This window comes from Agelaius tricolor, unplaced genomic scaffold (assembly GCF_023055355.1).
Source record: "Agelaius tricolor isolate 1412-34295 unplaced genomic scaffold, bAgeTri1.0.p SCAF_5, whole genome shotgun sequence".
Lineage (NCBI taxonomy): Eukaryota > Metazoa > Chordata > Aves > Passeriformes > Icteridae > Agelaius > Agelaius tricolor.
In genome coordinates this window covers 15813308-15835995 of record NW_027269265.1, presented here as the reverse complement: position 1 = coordinate 15835995, position 22688 = coordinate 15813308, and the positions used below count along the sequence as shown (strand labels likewise).

General features: G+C 38.8%; 1 protein-coding gene across 6 annotated transcripts in view; it reads left to right on the top strand.

Annotated features, from left to right (window-relative positions):
• Positions 1-22688, top strand: part of UNC79 (unc-79 homolog, NALCN channel complex subunit) — a 109416-nt gene that overhangs the window by 49850 nt on the left and 36878 nt on the right. For 3 of the 6 annotated variants that reach the window (XR_011679137.1, XM_071426568.1, XM_071426564.1), the window contains exons 28-36: positions 422-708; positions 5154-5336; positions 6079-6241; positions 9022-9174; positions 10519-11733; positions 13420-13527; positions 17678-17794; positions 19805-19888; positions 21737-21839. Coding sequence is in view for 5 of the 6 variants with exons in the window: in XM_071426568.1 (XP_071282669.1) it covers positions 422-708; positions 5154-5336; positions 6079-6241; positions 9022-9174; positions 10519-11733; positions 13420-13527; positions 17678-17794; positions 19805-19888; positions 21737-21839 (2413 nt within the window). In the remaining variant the exon portion in view is untranslated. The remainder of the gene's footprint in view (positions 1-421; positions 709-5153; positions 5337-6078; positions 6242-9021; positions 9175-10518; positions 11734-13419; positions 13528-17677; positions 17795-19804; positions 19889-21736; positions 21840-22688) is intronic. The other 3 variants (XM_071426565.1, XM_071426567.1, XM_071426566.1) reach the window with 3 other exon arrangements.

Sequence of the window (22688 nt, the reverse complement as noted above, 5' to 3'; positions counted from 1 at the left end):
TGTACATTTTCCACTTACAAAGACTGATGTCTGTTCATGTTAACTGAGAAAAGACTGATAACCATACCAGATGAGAATTTGGTGGCATTGGGATTTAAAGGATGTGGAAGAATAATAATATTCAATTTGGCAGAAATGCACTGGGATGGGAAATAAGGTGCTCCACTAAGTATGGGAAAGCTGAGAAATGGAGTTGAGTGACACAGTGGTGTTTCTGTGCTGTTGGACCTGAGGCTACAGAGGAGCAATGTCCTCAGAAGTGCATGCCTGTCTCCTGCAATTTCACTGGCTGTATTTGGGCAGCAATGGAACAGTGAACTCTGGAAAAAAATTCTGGTGTGTTCTATACCGTGTTTCTTGGATTTACAGAGTTCACACAGTGTTCTACACTGTCTCATACCAATGTCTCTTGTGCCCATAGGACAACCTTCCCCAGAGAACGATAATACAATAAAAGACCTGCTGCCAGAGGATGCTGGGATTGACCACCAGACTGTCCACCAGCTGATCACAGTGCTGATGAAGTTCATGGCAAAGGATGAGAGCAGTGCAGAGTCGGACATCAGCAGCGCCAAAGCTTTCAACACGGTCAAGCGCCATCTGTACGTCCTGCTTGGCTACGATCAGCAGGAAGGATGCTTCATGATTGCACCCCAAAAAATGCGCGTCTCAACCTGCTTTAATGCCTTTATTGCTGGAATAGCACAAGTAGGTGAAGGCACTTACTAGCTTTTGCTGCTATTTATTATTGCCTGTTGTTGAAATAATGGTAGCACAGCCTTGTTTGTAGCAAAATAATGGCTGAATGAGGTAATCCTATGTTGGCGATGAAGAGAGACAGGCAAGACTGACAGGTGATCAGGATTTGAGTTTATTGTGCACTACCAATTCTTATATACTGTTTTAAGAAGACTAGTAACATTTACTACAATTATTGGGTTAAAATCACAAATTAATGCATATTACAACGTCTCTTGGTTGCAGAGTTTAATGAAATTTTCTTTTTCCGGTCAACCAGTCTGATTGAATCTCCTTTTAATCCTCAAAGTTCTGTTTGCTCTTGCCAAGGTATCCTATTATCAAGTCTCTTATGCTAACCAGGTCCAAAGTCCATCGTCTGTCTTGTGTCCCAATATCTCAACAATCCTACTTAAAACTTTAACATATTTTCAGCTTGTGAAGGAATTTCTTTCCACTAGTAGTCTAAAGTTTCTGCATCACTGGTGAAGAGATTGTAGTTTTGTGTGCATGGAGGCATGAAAATACTACCACTGTATGAGAAATTAGAGACTGCTTCTAGCCTCTGCCTTCTTCCACTAGCCTTTGAATGCCTTACTTTCCTCATGAATATTTCCTCCTTTGTTCTTCAGGAGGACCTGTTCTTGTTTTGTTTCCCTACGGAAGAAGAGTTTCCCTACAGAAGAGTTCACGGTCTGTGAACTCTTCAACATTCTTCACTTTGCAGGAGGCTCATTTTTCTTCCTTACAGTGCACCAGGACTTTCTGTTCTCCCTTTCCTAGGGAGTGCTATTGCCATTATGAACTTTTGCTACATTTCTGTGATAAATGACCAAGCACATCCTTGCCTTGTGCCTTTTTTCTCCATCTTGTAAGGAGGACCATAATTTTCTACCTCACAAGGCTTTTCTAAAGCTCAGTTAATTCCCACTGATAGAGTAGTGGGTGGTAGTGGTCTGAAAAATGTTTTGCGCTTGCAGAATATTCTTATTTGCAGTGGAGCATCATCATCACTTCAGTACCTTTTCCTTTTCAGTCTCTCATAAAGGATTACCTTAGGGGACAAAGAGGGTTGTGTTTTCAGATGTCCCCTGTAACATTCAAACATTGCTCAAAGCTATCCTTGTCTCTTCTGGATCTGCAGATCTTACCAAGATTTTCTGGTTCATGCACTGGAATCAGTGATTTTTCAAAGTTAAATGTGATGTTGATAGTTGGATAAACTTTCACAGCTGGGGAGATGTCAGGTATTCCTATTTCAGGAAGCAGAATAGAGGATGTTAATGAAAACTGCGTAGCAAATGCATTGGGTTCCATTGTCCCAGAGCTCTGTGTTAATCATCTTTTGTTTGTGCAGTTTTAAATTAAAGAGTGTAAAAGCAGATTCAGACCTGTTGCTCTTGTACTGAGAGTCTGGAAGTGACAGTTCAGATCAGGACAGCATCTTCCACATTTGTTTTCCAAGTGTTTTCCAAGTTTGGAAGCCCAAATTTCAGTGATTGTAATTGGACTGATTTTCAGAAGTACTCCTTACTGCAACTGTAAATATCCGCCCCTGCCTTTTTCTTCCACCTTTAAAATGTCTTGTGTGAGCCAAATTTGCCATTTGTGTTTAAATCTTTATAACTGAATCCTGGTTCCTCTGATGTCAAAAGGAATTTGAGAGATTCAGTAGTCCAGGGTTTTTCTCCTTGCAGCAGACATCAATTTTAATTTGTATTTTGGAAGAATTCTTTTCTTAGCTGTAGGGTTGCTTTGTGTTTGGAATCACCTTTTTCTGCAAGAGAAATGTTTGCAATCCGAAGATGTGATTACAGAATGAAAACTTAGTACTGAGCTCTTAAGAGATCTATTTCAGTTGCTCTTCTTTCCTAAGCCATAAATACTTGTGTCTTGGTTTGGAAAGACAGGAAGGCAGGAACCTCCCCTGAAATGGAGAATGTAAACCCTCCCCACCCCTCCGGATTGCTATAAATTATAAATTAAGGGGCTCTCAGGCAAAAATATGGGAGCAGGAAATAACAGTTCTTTAACAGGGAAAGGAAAAAAAATAAAGGATAAAATAAACAATGCAGTACACTAGAACAACACTGACAGAGTCAGAACCCAACCTGACACCCTGTGGGTCAGGGTGTTGGTGGCAGTCCAATTGGAAATGTGGCTGCTGTCCTCCTGAAGTATCAGGTTTGGTTCTGTTGGAGAAAAGGGGGTCCTGTAGAGAAGGATGTATTCTTCCTCTGAAGACCCAGTGGAAGAAGAGACTGCTGCTGTTTCTCTGGGGAATCCCGTGGAGAAAGCCTTGCTGCTCTCAAAAACCTCTGGATTATATCTGGGTAGCCTCTGGGTGGAGCATCTCACAATGGGATGCTGTAGTTCTTACCAGTCATGCAGTGACATTCAATAGTCTGTTATCAGCAGATGTCCCCTCCCGAGGGAGGTGTGAATGTGGTCACTCAAAGAGAGAGATAAGACAAACTGCCCACTTGACAAAGATAATCTGCCATACAGATGGTAATTAAAAACATTTTGCATTGCAATCATCAACAACTTGCTTTACCCCGTGTGCTCCACAAAGGTTAGGATTAAGTTTGCTTGCTGTTTCGCTGATTTTGATTCCAAGCTTGGTTCGAGTGGACAGTTCAATAAAAAAAAAAAAAAAAAACAAAACAAAAACCAAAACCCAAAACCCAAAAGTCTCAGTATTTTTCACCGTGAACTCCGAGTGTTCCGGGCTCCGAAAGCCCGGGTTGCTCTGCAGAGGCGCTGTTGGCCCGCGCGGTGGCGCTGTTGCGCAGCGCGTTGTCCCGGCGCGGGCTCCGCTCCGCCTCTCCCGCGGCCTCTAGTCGTTTTTTATTCCTTTCTTTCTTTTTATTCCTTTATTCCTCTGTTCCTTTATTCCTTTATTCCTTATTTTACTACGGCAGCTTGGAAAATGGCTCTGCTCAGCGGCAGGCATGTTTGCGTTACGGGATGTACTCCATTAGGCAGCGCTCAGCCTCCTTTCTATGGATGAGCTCCTACCCATGCTGTGTAATTCTCGCTCCCTGGGGGAACGCGGCATTACGGGGTAGAACCGAATTTGGTGATTATAAATCATATATTCGACTGGATCGCCCTACATGGATAGACACGGGAGTCATCTGTTTAGCTCTACACGAGTATTTGAGACAGCTGCACGTCAAACTGGAGAATTTTACAGGGCAAAACTTCTAGTTGGCTTGTTCAGGAAAGAACTTAAGACCACGAGTTTAGAGTTTGTAAATTAGTCTCTTCTGCTTGTTCTAATAAAAACAAAAAAAAAAGAAGCATAGACTGTCTGTTTAGATGTAGAGAGCTGCTGATAAATTCAGTAAGTCCACTGGTACTGCAGGGGCATGTTAGATCTTGGGAGTTGTGCTGGAGCTGCCTTGCCTTGTTGCTGCACCTTCCCAGGTGTCAACCAACATAGGGCAGCATCAGACACGAGGGCTTTGTGGAGCCTTCTTATGGTCTAGTTTAACTGCTGATTTCAGCGTGTGTGATTTTAAAAACAGCTCTTGTTGGAAGACTGATAGGAAGATGATGAAAAATGGCATTGCAGTTTCAAGTGAAACACAGTTGTGCCAGGGTAGTGGGAATATATGGCTTCACTGCACTTCTGAATCACTCCTAGGATTCAAACCACTGGCCCCAAATAGCATGATGCTCTTCAAAGATCATGATGGAGACAAGGCATGTGACCAACAGTAATCACAGCAGCCTGTCCATAGCAACACCACCACTTAAGATTGATAAGCATTTTATTTAGAGCAAGATAATTTTCATTTGCTTTATTCTCAGATCCTTTAGGATTTATGTGCATAAACCTCCTGCATAACATAGTGAGCACTCTTACCTTTGGTGGAGAGTGGGAACCTAAAGTCATTACCTGATTCTAGAACCCAGGGCTTAAAAAATCCTAAGGCCTAATGTTGCAAGCTTATTGAGGAAAAAAAAAAAAGAAAACTGCCAGTACAATGTTAAAATGTTAATACAAAACTCCCAAATAACCAAACTACCCATTCCCCAAAACTCACAGGTGCATCCTGTTAAACATGGGATATACATGATATGGTTTTGTGTATTGAAGCATGATCAGCTTGTGCCATAATACAAGGCTATTTCAGCATAATATATTTTATGAACTTGCCAGTGTATCTTAAAATTTAAACTGTGCTGGATGAAAGGCTTTCAGAACACATTTTCTTTGTTTCATTCTGCCTATCTGGCTAAAATGAGAAGATGGCAAGCTGGCAAAAAGCTTCTGAATGGTAGTGAGATTTCCTTAAAACCACTGATTTCCTTTCACTTATCTAATACCTCAACTGTATTAATTATTTTGTTTTTTAACATCAGTGAATTTGATTTTGGTGAGGTAACTCCTGTGTTCTTTTCAGGTGATGGACTATAACATCAACCTGGGAAAGCACCTTCTTCCCTTGGTGGTGCAGGTGTTGAAATATTGCACTTGTCCTCAGCTAAGGCATTACTTTCAGCAGCCTCCTCGCTGCTCCCTCTGGTCCCTCAAGCCTCACATTCGGCAGATATGGTTAAAGGCTTTGCTTGTTATTCTCTACAAGGTGAGTGGTCTTAACAAGACACTGTCCACAGAAAAATTTACACTTCAATTTGAAATTTGTTACAGGGAATACCTAAATGTATGGCAAGTGAATGGAACTGTAAAGAACAATTTTCTTTGATATACTTACTGCATTTAATTTCAGTGTTTGAAATAGTTGGGATTTAGTCTGTGCTTCTGACTTCCTTTGTGCTTCTTCAGTCTTTATTGTCTTTCAAGTGTTTACTTGAGAGAGGAAACTTTACTGGAGAAAGGAAAATATTGATATTAAAATAGGGAAATGATGTATGAAATTCCAGTGAGGAGTATTTTGAGTAACTTAAAATTAGTTAAAAAAAAACTAAGTAGTGACTTTAGATGGAGGAGTGTGTCAGTTTAGCAGTTTGTATTCTTTAGTTAATGCTGTTAAATGCTGTTAAAATGTAAGGCATTTATGCACTGAAATGGAGCTGCAAATACTTTTGATATGCTTAACAAATTTCTAACAGGTCTATACGGTGTACAAGGAAGTGCAGACACTAAATGTTACTAATACGGACTTTTACTATTTTATTAAAATAATTATAAGTATAAAGCTGACAAGAGTCCTGCTTCTCATGATATATTTGGAAATGTATAATCAAGGGAAGGCAAAGGGCATCCAGCTAACAATATTATTGTAATTTTTCTGTTTTACTGCCTAAATGTTTATCCAAGGAGAAAAGTTAGTTTTTAAGCTGAAGTTTTTCTCTTTTGCTGAACAGTACCCCTACAGAGACTGTGAAATCAGCAAGATTGTACTTCACCTAATCCACATCACAGTCAATACCCTCAACGCTCAGTATCACAGCTGCAAGCCCCATGCAACTGCTGGTCCTTTGTATAGTGACAACAGTAACATAAGCCGATACAGTGAAAAGGAGAAAGGTACTTTTAACACTCTGATTTGTATGATAGCCATTGATTTAATTCACTAAGTCTTGCAGATGTTGTAGAATGGTAAATATGGTCTGAGCTTTAGAAGATAATACTTGCAATTGAGTCTGAAGTGGGACTTACCTGACCAGGATAGCCATGTATAGTAAAAGAGGTTTTTAGCTGCTCTGTGGGCTGAGCATAGCACAGTGGTCTCACATCTCCCAGGGGAGTGTATCTCACACTCAGTCACCATGCCTGGATAGTTCTTGGCCTTTCCTATGGCAGTGCTAGCTCATCCTACATCACACAAGGTGTGAAACCAGTGTGACACCACATTCTGGTTTGACTTTGTAATAGTGTGAAATCGTAGCAAATATTGATTCTGAAAAGACTATGAATTCAGTCTGTAGTTTGCTTTTCTCTTTAAAGGAGCTGAAGTTGACAAGGTTAATGCAAATGTGTAGGTGAATGTGTAAAGGCAAAAGAATGGTTCAGTAGTTTGTGTCTGATGGTGAGCTCTGCATGTGCTTGCTAGGTGTAGCAGAGGTACTGTGATGATGTGAACTGGTGTGAGCTTGGGGCTTCAAATGCCATGGTGTCACTGAGTGTTATTCCTTAGGTTTGTGAATTAGTTACATAATAAGTGTTAATGATTAACAAGTTCTTTTGACATTCTTTAGCCTTCTTTCAGTTTCATTCAGCTTTCCCTTCTCAAATAGTCTTTGTAGTATGCAGAAAACTCTTCTGAAGAAATATCCAAGAAACTCTCTTGTTTTCACGTCAGTACCTTTTCCTATTTCGCTTCTCATTGGTTGTGAAAAGATGTACAGCAAAACAAGAGCACAATATTTTGTTTACCTGGACACCCTATTCCTCTGCTCTAGCAAATTAAATCAGTCTTAACGTGGATTTAAACTACATATTGCATAACCTCACTCAGCTGGACATTTTGTATTGCTAGTGGAGGGCTAAGAGACAACTGTGGCCTTAATATGAATTTGTCTTTGTTTTGAGACAAGTAAATGACGTAATTCATAATGACTTACTAATACATTTATAAAGTACATTAACTTTCTGGATTGATTCTGAGACATTTTAAAGACAAATTGAAGTGCCCAAGTACCCAGCTTGTTACTGGTTCCCTGGGTGGCCTTGTGTCTCACTTCAGCATTGTTTTCTTATGTTTACAGTAAGGACAATAATATTTACTTGCTTTCCAAAGCTGTTTGGAAGGGCTTTGGATTCCCAGAGGTAAAGGACCATAAATGAGCAAATTTTACTCTGTAAATACTAACTAAACAACAGGGCTTGTTCTCCTCCTTTGTGGAAGGGCTGCAGAAAAAGGAGGATGTAGAAAAGTTTTCTTTCACCTACAAAAAGCAGTGAACACAATTTGCCAGGGACTTAGAAAGTTGAAGCCTTTCTCACCTTTTCTAAAGAGACTTGTTTAATCACTGGTCAGGTTGTGTGTGTGTGTGTGTTGCTGTCATCATCAGAGGTGGTGTTTAGATAGTGAACAGATGAGGATTTTGTTGTCAGGCAGCAAGAATTCATATGTTGAAGATGGATTTCCCCAGTATTGAACTTTTTCCCTAATTTTTCTGCCAAACTTCATTGTGGGGATCAAGTGTACAGACTGCTGTGGAACTGATGCTAAATCTTGTGACAAAAAGCATTTGTTGGTAAGGGGCAGAAGAAGTTACACACAGGACATGACATTAAAAATGATCTTCCAACTTATTAAAGCCAATTGCTGTAGAAATTCTTGCTATCAACCTTGATTAATTTTTCTGGCGTCATCCTTTCAATTGGGTATCTTGTCCCTGATGCCTTTAGGTGGCAGTTTCATAGCTTCAAATGTACTAGCACCTTTCCAGCAATTTCAGAACTGAAGATATTTATGTCTCATTTAAGTCTTCAGTTTTTGTCCATTCTAGCTCTCTGGCTTACTTGCCCCTTCACTCCCAGACACCAAATGCATTTCCTCTCTGTATTTGCTTGCTACAATATACAAGGCCAACTTTGTTTTTCTTTTGAGTGCTCTGTTTTTTTTATTGTCCCAGAAGTGTTTCTTATTTCCTTGGACATGAATCACTGGATGTAGAATTACAGAATGATTCCACATGATAGATTTTTTATTTTTTAATTTCTTTTTTTTAAATAGCTGTTTCATATGGATGATTTGGGCTTTTTTTTTTTTTGACAGATAAATAGATTTGGATCTTTCTTTCTCTTTGCTATTTTCATCTGGTCTCAAATCAGGGCATAATGTTTTACTATTATTACTTAGATCAGTAATTTCATAATTCATACTGTTAGGTCTTATTCTATTACTGTTACCATTACCATCTTCCCAAGATTATCTATTTCTTCCTTTTTCACTTTCTTATTTTGCTGGTTTATCCTTACCTTATGGTTCTTTCATTAATTTCCATCTTCTTCAATTTACCATTTCTCACTGAGCACTACAGAAGTTGTTTACTCAAGTCAGTGTCCCAATCTAGTGCATTTTTTCCATCTAAAGATTATTATTGGTAGAGAAGATCACCTTAGAATGGTACCAGCTTTGTTATGCTTTTGCTGCACTGTAACCCATTTTTCATTTATCTCAGACCTTAACTCAAGATGTAATAAGAATGACAAAGTTAAAGCAGGGATACAAATTTTCTAGCAAACTTCATTTTTCAATTCAGGCTTAATTGACACTAGCTGAGGTTTTGTTCTATAGACAGCTTTTCGTTCAGGAAATTGCTCCCTCTTAAGAGTAATAATGTTTTTTCTTTCTCCAGCAGAGGAAGACAGTGTTTTTGATGAATCTGATATTCATGATACACCAACTGGACCTTGCAATAAAGAGTCTCAAACTTTCTTTGCAAGACTGAAAAGAATTGGTGGCAGCAAAATGGTGAAATACCAACCAGTTGAGATGAACGCTCAGAGAAGTATGAATTGTTTTGTTGGCATAAACTCATGCAGAAATACAATTTCCTACTCTTAGTTTCAAGCTACCAACTTTCTTTGTAGAGTTTTTTGCACTGCCTAATTTTAATATAACTACTCTTACTCTGAAGAACACTCATTTCCCTGAATGAGTTATCTTTCAGGAATCTCAAAATAGGCACTCCATAGTAGAAATGCTGAGAAATCAGCAGTTGTTTTTCGAAACATTAAACTCTTCTGAATTAAAAAAACAATTAAGAGGATTTTTTTTAATTTTCTTCAGCCATTGGGCTGAAGACTTTTTACTTAAATTATTTTTTCTGAGAAATTGATTTTGTTGATAAGGTGGGACTCTATGGTAAGCAAATTTGTTTTTGCAGCTTCAAATGTATTTCTTTTGGCAAAAATGGGGTTTTCAAAAAGTAGGTTTTTAAAATCAAATTTCAAAAATTTGATTTCAAATTTAGGTGTTTGGAATCAATGGCCTGGAAAAATGTTGAAAAGATTTTCACGACGACCCACCTGCCTGTTTTTTTTTTCATTATAGGTGTTTGCAGAGGGAGGGGGAGTGATTCTGAATAGAGTGAACACTTAAACTTCTATCACTGTTTTTTTTTGCTTGTTGATTTGTATGTGGAGTATTTTGAAATATGGGGATATTAATGATTAGGAATATCCTATTTTATGTGAAAATATATAATTCATAATAATAGCAACAAGTATTATTTTTGAAAATGCTCTCAATGAATGTGTTCACATAGCAAAGTACCAGTGCAGTGGCAGTGCCAGCAGGTGCAGCTGTGCTCACTGCCCTCCTCCCCAGCAGATGAGGGAGGACTGGGTGCTGTGATAGCTGATGGACCCTGCTGGGTTCTAGGGTCACCAGGGAAAAATTCTCTGATCTCAGGCTTGTGCTGCAATATCCTCACTGCCAATACTGCCCTTGCTTCTTGAATCAGAGGCATCCATTTTAAGCCTGTTCTGCTGCAGTAAATAATAGGGGTACTACATGCAGCCATCCCAAGTATCTGTGGAAATTACATGCCTGTGACACCTCCTTTCAATGCACAAGGTTAAACACTCTATCTTCATGTACATCTGTCCAGGATGAATAGACTTTGGACAGCATTTAGGTAAACTCTACTCTCCAAATAGCAGATTTTTGTTATTATTTGTTGTAAAAATCCATGTACTTTGGTTCTGAGGTTAAAACAAAATGTGGGCAATTTTGACTAATACTGGGTTTGTATTTAAAATGTCAGTCATGTTGAATTGTGATATAAAGATGAAGGTATCTGCCAAAAGTCTCCAACTGAGGTAGTATTAGCTTTTTCTGTTTTGATCAGGTGAAATAGAGCTGGCTGAATATAGAGAGACGGGGGCCTTACAAGACAGTATTCTACGCTGTGTGAGAGAAGAAAGCATTCAGAAAAAAAAACTGCGCTCTCTAAAACAAAAATCTCTTGATATAGGGAATGCAGACTCCCTGCTGTTCTCGCTAGACGAACACCGCAGGAAGTCCTGCATAGACCGCTGTGAGCTAGACAAGCCTCCTGTCCCTGCCACACACAGGCACAGCGACTATGGACGCTCTCGGCAGAACTCTTCCACTAAAGCCGAAAATATAGACACGCAGGAAAGCCTTCCTCATACAGAGAGCTTCCAGGAAACCAAAAGACCTGTCATACCAGAGGTTAGGCTAAATTGCATGGAGACCTATGAAGTGAAAGTGGACTCCCCAGTTAAAGCTGCTGATCCCAAGGAAGATTTAGATCTGATAGATTTGTCCTCCGATTCAACTTCGGGTCCTGAAAAACATTCAGTGCTCTCCACTTCAGACAGTGACTCTCTAGTCTTTGAACCACTTCCTCCCCTTAGAATAGTGGAGAGTGATGAAGAAGAAGAAGCAACAAACCCGCTCAATGATGAGGTCTCTGGCAAAACTGCTATTTCATCTCCTTCAACTCCTATCAACGTGTCTGCGCTCAGCCTCAGCACAACTCCGCTGGTGCAGTTCAGCATTGAAGATTGCTCCAAAGACTTTAGTTCTAAGGATACAAGCAACAATGCTTCTGCAGGAATAGAGGAGGTCATTTCCATTTCTACCAAAGATCAGAAGGACTCTTCAGAGTTAGTTAAGCCAGAAGAATTTCAGGACGTGTCCTCTGGAAACTCACTAACTCTGAAACAGAAAAGGGACCTGCTGCAGAAATCATCTGCCCTTCCAGAAATGTCCCTTGATGATAACTCTGAGCTCAGTGTGGAGGAAATTAAACCTAGTGGAACAATTCCAAGCCCAAATGTAAAAACAGTCCTTATTAAAGTCCCTGAAGATTCTGAAAAGCAAACAGAAAGTGATAAACTTGATACCAATACAGAGTCTGACACTGAACAAAACTCAGAGCAGAAACAAGAAGGGGAGACTGAGGAGTCAGAATTTAAGATTCAGATTGTTCCTCGCCAGAGGAAGCAGAGGAAGATTGCTGTGAGTGCTATTCAGAGAGAATACCTGGACATTTCCTTTAACATCCTTGACAAGCTGGGAGAGCAGAAGGAGGCAGGTGAGCTCACTCACCCAGTCAAAAGGCTTATTTTTGTGTGAAGATTTTAGTAACAGACCTGTATAAGGAGATGTGTATATTTATAGTGAGATGTGGGTATTTATAGCATCTGATGTGCTAGCTGAGTGCTTTCAGGTGTTTGTTTCTCACAAGGAATGTGCTAATCATTCAGGTATGAGGGATGTGTAAAGGACCCATTTGAAAAGGAAGTGGAGTTCTGTGACAAAAATACTCATTCTGATCTCCAAGTAAGGGAATGAAACTCCCTGTCCCCTTTATGCTGGGAGTCAGAAAAATGGTCATACTTTAATGCCTTTTATCCTCCTATTCTAGTCCATGCTATACTGATTTTCTTTTGGTGTAGTGATTTTTGGCCCTTATTTCTTTTGCCAGCATAAGGCAGTGGAAAGCAGAATGGATCACAAAGTGTAAGGCTGAGCATTAGACATAGACATACACATACATTTTGTTTTTATAGACTTGTTTGTAGCCTTCTTTGTACTGGGTATCCACAAAGTTTTCTTGGTCTGTATTTGTTAAAGGTTTAAAATTCAAAGGTATACAATCCTCTGTGTACCCTAAGTGTTTTTTCAGGTGATTTCAATGCAAAATTTTGTTACTAAGTTTTTTCTGGTGGAGAGGAAGTGAGCTTTAGCTTTTCCTCAGGTTCCAAGTGGATCTATCAAACAGTTTGAGAAATGGTATGCTGCTGCCTTTTTAATTTCTTGGCTATTTTTTTCCCTAGGATTTTTCAGTTACTAGAATTTTACCATCTTAACAACATATTAATGAAAAAGGACAGAATCCTTCAGGCCTCAGTTCCTTGTGGCTGTTGAAGAGAGGGGGAATATTTATGCATTCCTGGCCTCACTTTTTTCTTAAGTGCTTCAGAGGGAATCACAGTATAAATTTTTCTTAGCATAGTCCAATTTTACAAGGTGAAATTGTTCCGTGTAATCGTAGTTACACTGTTCCCTTTGTGTTTCAGGCCTGTTGTCCCATTTATGGTTCTGCTAAGCTGAAGAACTACTGGAGCTTTATAAAAATTAAAGAGAGCTGAGTGCTTTTGAGCCTTTTATGTAGAGAAGTGTGGCCTTGAAAGAATTGTGCAATTAGACTCAGTGCTTTTTTTGACCATTAAAAAGGGCCAGTTTTCATGCAGTAATGAACACTGTTATCCTTGAAACTGCTTGGAAGGGCTGTTCCAGTTCTGAAACACCACGTGGAACCTTTTTAATGCAGAATTTTAAGCTGTGAATCTTCAGGATCAAATGCTAGGTCAACAGCCTCTTGAATGAAAACTGGAGGCATGTTGGAGTTAAGGCTTTTAAAAGATGCTAAGCTGTCACTTAAACTAGCTTTGTCTCAGTGGTCTCTCCTTTCCATGTTGGTGGTTCCAATAATCCCTTGAGTGAGATCAATATCAAACTCTATGAGCATTTATTATTTGTGAGCTCTAAAGACCATAGGCAGAAGTCTCCTTTAAAAAGTGATTTTAAGAAATAGATCCCTGTGCCCCCATAAAAATTCTTATGACACACACACTGAATCCCTTTAAAACTGCTGGGAATGCCAGATGGTGAATGGATGACTGAAATGATGCGAAAAGGACATCTAGGGAGAAGGAAGATTAAAAACTTTGTTGATTTTAAATGCTGAGAGTTTAAGCACAATTTTCACATACAGATCCTGCTGCCAAAGGACTTTCAACACTGGAAATGCCAAGAGAGTCATCATCTGCACCAACCCTTGAAGCAGGTGTTCCAGAGACAAGTAGTCACTCTTCCATATCAAGTAAGTTTGCCTCTGGTTTGAGGATTAAAATCAAAGTTACTGTATTGTGCAAGAGATGCACAGCATGTAAGGTAAATTCCTTCCTCTGAGTTCCCTTGATTCTTTGACAGCATTTTAACAGGTAGTAGCTAAAAATTTTCTCTTGGGACATGGCAAGTTTGACAAATGTAGTTTTCTTGAATTAAAGTAGGTAGCAGCTAAAAGCAGTATTTCACTAAAGCTGAATGTTTATTTTCCCCCGTGAGAAAGCATTGTCAATTGTCAGCGCACAGAAGCAGAAGATGAGGGTCCACAGGGCTCTTACTGTGGCCTTTGGTACATTTTTTGCTGTACCTTAGGAAAAAAAAGTCTCTTGCCATTTTTGTAAAATGCTTTGAATGCCACTTCCTTAGCTGCTTGCTGAAATGTGATAACTCTTTGTCGGGGATTCCCATAAGCATCTCAATTGAAAGTGAGCTCTGTTGTTTGAAGTAGACATGACAGATGTCTTAACAGAGCGCATGAAGATAAGATGTTAAGGTGGAGGTACCTTGGAACACTTAATAAAATTCAAAATGCTGTGTCCATCTAGGTGACACATCTGAAGGCCTGTGGGGCAGAACTGTGGCTAATAAAAAAAGGAGGGAAAATTACTTCCTGTGATACCAATGAACTGCTAGGTCAGCTCAACTGTCTTGCTGAACTTCAATTTCAGATTACTACAGCAGTATTAAATTTTAGTTTTGGAAATTCATCATCTGCTGATTTGATTGGAAGGGGTGTCTGGTTTATTAAAGGAAGAGTTTTATTTTAGACATGCTAGTTGTGTACTTCCCCAGTTTTCCCACAAGCATCTCAGGTCGTGTGCATCTCATAGAGTACATTTGTTGGCCACCTAATGATACAGATAGCACTTACTAAAGCAGCTGAAGAGGGTCCAGTTAAGACCTATTTCTCTTGCTTTTAGCCCAGTGCTACTGGTTCCTGTAAATTCCAGCACAGGAAACTGGGAATAGTACCTATATGATATTGAGCCTATATTCCTATTTAATATTTCTTTCCTCTTTCTGGAAACTTGCCTCAGTTTCCAACTGCAAGAAGGGATATGAATTCTTCCATTGTGTCTCCTGTACATTTAGACTGAAATGATTTTGATCTTATACTATGTATCTTTACAGTGCTTTGCATAATAGGCCCTGATTTGGACTTGTCTCTTTGAGTAGAGAATTCTACGGGATTGACCAGATCAGTAGATAACAAATGAAAAATATTGCAAGCCACTGTATGAAGGTTACTCATCTTTTAATGTGCTTGTTAGGTTTCTTGCAGAGAACCTGATAGAGGAAAACTTCCCCCTGTCATGGTCTAATCCCAGCCAGCATCCAAGCCCCAGGCAGCCGCTCGCTCTCGCTCCCACCAGAAGGACAGGGGAGAGAATGGGAAGGGTAACACCTGGAAAACTCATGGGTTGAGATAAAGACACTTTAATAGGGAAAGCAAAACCTGTGCATGCAAACAGAGGAATTTATTCACTGCCTTCTGTGGGCAGGCAGGTGTTCAGCCATCTCCACAAGAGTAGAGGCCCATGACAAGTAATGGTGACTTGGGAAGATGAAATCTGTCATTCCAAATGTGTCCCTCTTTCCTCCTTCTTTCATCCACTTTATATACTGAACATGATGCCATAATGTCTGGAATATGCCTTTGGTCAGTTTGGGTCACTTGTCCTGGCTGTGTCTCCTCCCAGCCTTCCATGCACCTCCAGTGTGGCAGCATGGAAAGCAGAAAAGGCCTTGTATTTGTGTAAACCCTGCTCAGCAGTAACAAAACCATCTCTTCATTATCAACCCTGTCTTCAGCACAAATTCAAAACACAGCCCTGTACCAGCCACAGTGCAGAAAATTAACTCTACCCCACCTGAAACCAGCACAGCTTGCTTTGCCACTAGTCAGTCACAGGCATGAAAAGTCACATGCTGCTCCACAGCAATCATCCTGGATCCAGCACTGTTCAAAGGCTGGCAACTCTGACATTTTTGGGTTTTACTTTTTTTTTTTTTTTTGGTATCTCTCTGGTAGTTCGGATTTTTGTGTGGTGGTTTTTTTTTGGGGTTTTTTTTGGTTCCCCCCCCTTATTATTTGAAGTCATTGCTGTCATTGAGAAATCAGGTAAATAATCCTGGAAATCCAAACCTGCTCAACAATAGCCTGATTATGTGATACATTCATGCAAAATTTTTAATTGCATCACAAAAAGCTGCTAGAGAAAATTCAAAGAGATAATTTTCTCTATTTTGACAGTCATCTGCACTCCAAGCAGTCTTGTCAGTTCTAACATTAATTGCTGTTCTTTTATCAGGAAATTCTATGCTTGATAAAGTGATAAAGCATCTATTTAAAATTATTGCCCTAGAAATGATGGAAATTCTATTTTTCTCTTAATTTGCTGTGAAAGGGAGCTGCAATATAACTTTTAAAAGTGAAACATAGAACGGTCGCTTGGTCTGGTTCAATTCTACAGGTTCAGTTATACCAGGGCAGCTTTGCAGAAATGCTGTACTTGGACCAAAAAATGGAGTTTAAATGCACTTCAAAAGGATATACTGGAAAGGATGTAATGAGTAAAAACATAAATATTTCATCTAATAAAATATATTCAGTGCAGATTTTCACTGAAGTATTCATTTTGGTTGTTGTTACTCAAGGCCTGTATTTGTTTTGTTTTGTTTTTGAGGGAGTACTCTGCTTATTCTTAATTTTAAACTCTTTGATAGAAAATTAGTAGAGCCAAGTTTAGGAGAAGGCACTCAACCCTTCTTGACTTTCTGAAAGTTGCAGTTTATCCTTTATCTGTACTTCTTTATCACAGTTAATAATGTGAAATTCTGCGTCTAATTTCACAGTTTAGATGGTTACTGTTCAGAATTTTAGAATGGAACCACCTCATAGTCTGTTTTTATGATGTTGAATGTAGTTCACCAGAGAAAAATGTTCATTGAGAGAAGATTTTACTTTGTTGCCCTTGCTCTAAGGGCCTGTTGAGGAAAAACTTAAAGCTATTCTTAAGGCAACATTTTAAAAGCTTTCCTGGATACTTGTGTCAGCAGTTTCACAGGCTTTGCTCAAGCAGGGCCTTAAAACTCTGTCTTCATACAGTGAGCAATGATTTTAGTTTCAGTGGTGGAAGCATGCTGCTCAGGCTCGATTGTCCAAGTGAATGTATTATGCTTGTTCAATTTGAATGTTTTTTATGAATTGAGAAAAAAGTTGAGAAAGTCAGAAGTTGTGTATGATCTCTTTCTTCCTCAATGTAATTAGAGAAAATATGAAGCATCATTTAAGTTGGAAATGGGCTTTAAGATCCTAGAGTCCAACCTAACACTGCCACTCCATCACTAAGTCATGTTCCTAAGCACCACGTTGATATGAACCAAAAGTCTTCAGTCTCCCTTATGGTTTTACTTTGAGTGACACGTATCTCATAAATCAATCTTTTTAATGAAGTAAATTGTTGGATGAATAAAAATGGAATGTTTGTTGCTTGATAGCTCTCTATAAGATAAATGGCAGTGAAGTTACAGCAGGGTCTCATCTTCAAAGGCTGCTGGCTTCACCCATCAGCAGAACGTGCAGGTGCTCTGCCTGAGGGGTGGGGGTGTAAGAGGCAAGTTCAGCTCGTGCCTCCCATGAATGATGCTGTGGTACACAGTGTCAGTCAATTTGGACACAGGGTCCAAATTGGACTTGGGTCAGCATGGACACAGCTGTTCTCATGCTTTGCTGGGAGGAGACTTGAGTTTCCTTCCTTGGTACAATGCATGTGAGTGAGGTTCAAGTGTACATTTATTGCCTCTCAGCATGGAAGTTTTGGGGTAGTCTTAGCTCTTCCCAGATATGAAATCTTTTGATTAGCTTTCATAATATTTGGAGGCAAAAAGGCACTGACAGTTGACGCAGTGAACCCAAGTCTCTTCTGACTGATGGCATTGGGGCCAGAATTGTACCCTGTGTAGCTGTTTGAGAGGTGCATATTGAATTGAGCAAGATCCTTAGAGCCAGCCATCATTGTCATTTCAGTATTTATATCATGCTGGCTTGTAAGATCAGGAAATGAGTGTAGTTCTAAATGTTGTCTGAGCTCCTGAAATCCTTTTGCATTTCTGACTTGCAGCTCAGTTCAGACAAATGAAAAGAGGCTCTTTGGGAGCTCTGACAATGAACCAGCTAATGAAGAGGCAGCTGGAACACCAGTCTAGTGCTCCCCACAATATCAGCACTTGGGATACTGGTGAGCTGCATTTATTGTTCTTTATTTCTGTTTCCTAAACCAATTACTGTGTAACAATCCACTTAAAAAAAAAAAAGGGAGTATTTCTATTCTACCATTGCAAATAAGTGATCAGTATCAAGTCTAAAGTGAATCTTTATAGACAGTACAAGATTATCATCTAGTAAATGTTGGAATAGTTATATATTTGGGAGGTAGACCCTCTGGTACAGTTTTGTCCCTTTAATTGTGCATATTACTCAGATTATTTCCTGGTCTCATTGGAAGAAATGGAATAATCACAGTTGAATTAATTAGGTCTAGGATTTCATCCCTGGTGCATGGAATCATTTATTTGTATGTCTGTTTACAATGGTATTGTTACACCACAGAGTTGTGCCTTCTACCAGCCAGTTTTGTTTCTCTTTAAAGAAGTTTTCACCAACTCATGCTGAACACCTGATGTTTCTGTTTACTCACTGCTTTTTCTCCTTTTAAGATGAATGCAAAGCAATGAAAACTGAATTAAGCATGTAATTTATTCGCTACTCATTTCATTTGTTTTTTGTTTTCTTCTGTATAACACTTTCAGTCGTACCAAATTCATAGCAGATGTCACTAAACAATAAATTCATTTTGGTTTGTCAAAAATGCTAAATATTTTAGTGCCCATTTTGATGTTAGTGCCATTAAAAAATTGTGCTTCTCAGGAATTTATCAGCAGATGCAGATGCATCTAGAGAAAGGAATGCTTAAAATAATATATGGAACTTAGCATGCTGAATGAATGTGTTACCATCAGCCCTGGACAGCTGAGTTGAAATTTTTGGTTAATTTAGTCTTCAGCATCAAGTTCCATCAAACTAAGCTGTGTAGCTGAAGAGTGGCTAAAGATATGGGGCATAGTTCAGGATTGTCCTTTCTATTCCAGTCTGCTGAGTAGCATGCTCAGCATGACACCCTTAAGTCATAAAGGTCAGAATTTGCTAGTGGTCACAATGGGGGTTTTGTTCTAAAAGCAGGTAAGTTTATTTATTGAAGAGACTTAGCTGGATCACCTAGTCTCTCAGGCAGGGTTTTAGAGATTTAAAAGTTACTGTCTTTTGTTCTGCAGGGAGTGCTTGTATTCAAAATGAACAAGTCAATACTCAAAACTGCTCAGAATCTCTGTTTAGTTAATCCTGTTCCAAATCTGGTAGCTTTCTTCACAACATCTATGACTTTTCCCTCCAATATTCAATTCAGCTAAAGGCCTTCAAGCATGGAGAGGCAAAATGAAATGTTCTTTTCTGGAAAGCTTTGCATCTCTCAGTCTCTTGTTCAACCACTAGCTTCAAAGTAAACTTTTTATTTGGACAGGCTTTTTTTTGGTTGTTTTTTTTTTTTTTTTAAATTTTTTTTTTTTAGGATAAATGCTCAGTGTGACTGTCATTTCAGTGCCACCCCACAAGTTTAAGACTCATTATACTCATGCATACCAAGTAGGAAGTAGTCTCATCCCACATAAATATGTGTGTTTGGTCCATGCATGCTTTATTAATTTATTTTTTATTACCTTGGGTAGGTGTCATGTGTTTCTTCCATTCTTATTTCAAATCACTCTTTTCCCAAACTTACTGTCTGTAAAAAAAATTGTTTTGTGCCTGGCTTCTGTCAGTACAAACTATCTCTTCTAATGTATTGGCATTTCTAAACACTTGTTTCTTCCTCTTTTTGTGGCTCATATATTCCATATCTTGTAGAATCTTACAGCTAGCACTTCCTTTCCTGTTTAATGACTCTTGTGTAAAATGCCTTTTTTATTAGGTTGTCTGTGTCCTTTTTCCTGTATGGACTTCTTTCTTTCTTTCTTGCCCCTTCCTTTCTATGCATAAAAAATTAACTATTTCCTTTTTTTTTTCTTTCTCTTTTTCTATAGCGGTTGTATTTGTCTTTCTCTTGTTTTAACTGTTTAAGACTTGTGGTGCAGCTGACTGGTGACAGGTGCTGGATTTGTGGTTCTGGAGACTGAAGTTCTTTCTTTATTCACAGAGCAGATACAGCATGGAAAGAGGCTGTGCAATGTCCCTGTTTGCCTGAACCCAGATTTGGAGGGACCACCACTGAGAATCAGAGGTTAGTTCAGAGTCTGTTTGACCTGGTCCTCTGCCAAGACTGCCAGGAAGATTTCATGGTCAATACAAAATGGTGCTGAATTTTGTGTTCTATTCAGCTGTTAAAACCCTCAGCTGTCCTGCAGAAAGGATGCAGAGTGTGTCTGAATCTCATTTCTGTATAAAATCTCCTCCCTCACAGCTGAAATACACCCAGACTCTCTTAGACCTCTGCAGTGGGGCAGTGACCTACTTTCTTTGCCTAAATCATGTTTTTTTCCTACTGTTCACAAGAGAGAACATTTTTGAGTTGTTAAGTCTTATTCCAACATGGTAACATGCATTATGACTGCTTTTAGCATTTGTGTGCTGCAGTGAACTTATATCTAGAGAATATGATAGTGAAACTTTGAAAGTCATGGCAGACAGATCTTTATCCATCTTAGAGGGGAAGAAAAACCTGGATACAAAATCTATATCTAGAGAATATGATAGTGATATGATATGAAACTTTGAAAGTCATGGCAGACAGATCTTTATCCATCTTAGAGGGGAAGAAAAACCTGGATACAAAATCTATATCTAGAGAATATGATAGTGATATGATATGAAACTTTGAAAGTCATGGCAGACAGATCTTTATCCATCTTAGAGGGGAAGAAAAACCTGGATACAAAATCTATACCTCTCCCCTGCATTCTGGATGTTGTTCTACATTACTGGAGTATTTTAGCCTTCTTGAAGTATCTGCTCATATCCAATAAAACCTTAGGGAGCAATTATAAAGTTCTGAACTATGGATGTGAAAGAAATGTTTCCTTCATGCTTCATAAAATGGTTATTTAAAATCTGCCTTATTCTCATTTCACTCCACTTATGTTGAGTTCAGAAATTGTGGGAGCTTCTTGGCTTGTTTTGCCTGAGAGCTGTTGTTAAATTTGCTTTTTCTGTAGTAACCAGGATTTTGTCATAATACATTCCATCTAAATCTTACATAGAAAAGCTTCCTTGTGTTTCCATAGTTAAATATTACCAGAGAAGGCTAGTGTTGACATTAAATCTGAATCTAGAGATTGAAGCAACCAGAAAGAAATTTGGCAATGGATTACTTAAACTGTAATTCGGGAAAGCAGAACTTGGAGAAGTCAAGGGTTTGGGTCTCCCATAATACATGACTTTTCCTAATAAAATAAGCATCTATCAGAAATTAGGTTCACAAAAAGTGCTAAGGGCAAAGTGAGCCCCACATGTTGGCATGATCACAGTGGCTGTGCTCTCAGCTGAAAAACTCAGCTTTAAAGGATAAAGATACTTCTGAAGATTTTCAATGGAAAGCATTTCTAATGATCAACCCTCCAATGTTCTCAATTCTTTATGAATTATTTATTTTCTCTGTCCTTTCCTGGTTTATCTCCTATCAGTCTGTTAGGATAGTATGAATAGAGTGATGATCTGTGTTGAGACAAGTGAACTTAATTCCTTCTTCATGTAACTGAGAACTATGGGAAGTTAATTCCCAAAATGTTTGGGAGAATACTGCAAAACTTCTGATGTCTAGTCTTGTAGCAACTTTAGAATCATCTTCTCTACCCAGTAGATAAAATTGCATCCAATTTCCTGGAATTTTTGGTTTATGTTATCTTTTTTCCCCATGGATTTATCTATTTTTTATTGATAGTTCTAGGTAATAGGAATAATCTGGCAGAAGCAAGGAATGTGCTTATATATCTTTTTATAGACACAATTTATTTCTTATTTCTAGGCATAGTAAAGCCATTATGGCTATTCTTTAAAAGTCTACTCATCAAGCATTTTGGATTTCTGTTTGATATTATTTTCTTTTTTTAATTCTTTTCCTAATTGTCTTAAGGTGCTACAAAATCTAGTTTGCTGTCAGCACCCAGTATAGTCAGTATGTTTGTACCTGCACCAGAAGAATTTGCTGATGACCAGCCCATTCTGATGACTGACAAGTAAGTGAGTTTTTTTCTCGCCTTTCAAAGAACTAGCTGAACTTCAAATATGTCAAGTAAAGTGTAGATATACTTGATGCAAATACAGAATCCATTTATCTCTATGCTAAGTTGTTTTTTTTTTTAACCCAAAGTAAACATTTTCTAAACACTGCTAGCAAGATGTGTTTTCAATTCAGTAGGACCTGGATGGTTGTGCACAGGAAAAATGATGACTCAGGGTATTGTGTGTCCATAGAGGCCAGGGGAAGCAGTTTCCATCTTACTTTAAATCAAGAATTTCTTCTGATCCATCAGAAACCTCTTTTTTCTGAGGGGAAAAAAAAAAGAAGTTCCATTTAAAAATTCCTTTGGGTTTCTGTTGAAATCAGTAGCTGTTGATGTGTCATCATGTGTATTCTACATAGCATTTTTAATGCTGATACTCACTGATCCTCAAAGCTTTTGCAAACCTCTATTGTTTGGTTAAAATGCCTGTAAGGGAATGTTAAACAGAAGTGTACTCATTTAATAGAGAAGTAAAGCAGTCAGCAGGGAGCCATGCATTGATTTGTTCAAAACTTGGGAAGAGAAACCACAAGCTCCTGTGTGTGCTCAGTCCAGTGGACAGACAGACATGCAAGGATGATCACTGGAGAAAGACAGGGCCATTGTGCAGGCTGTGACTGCTAGTGGACCTTATTGTGTGACAAAGTGAAGCATCCCAAAGTTAGTCTGGTCAGTGGCACTTCCCTTGGCCATTTCACAAAAGCTCAGGCACTACCTATTAACATGCAGACCAGCTGGGCTTGACTTCTATGACTTTGTTGCCATATTTTCTTTATGTTCAGTAAAAAAGGCAAGAAAATT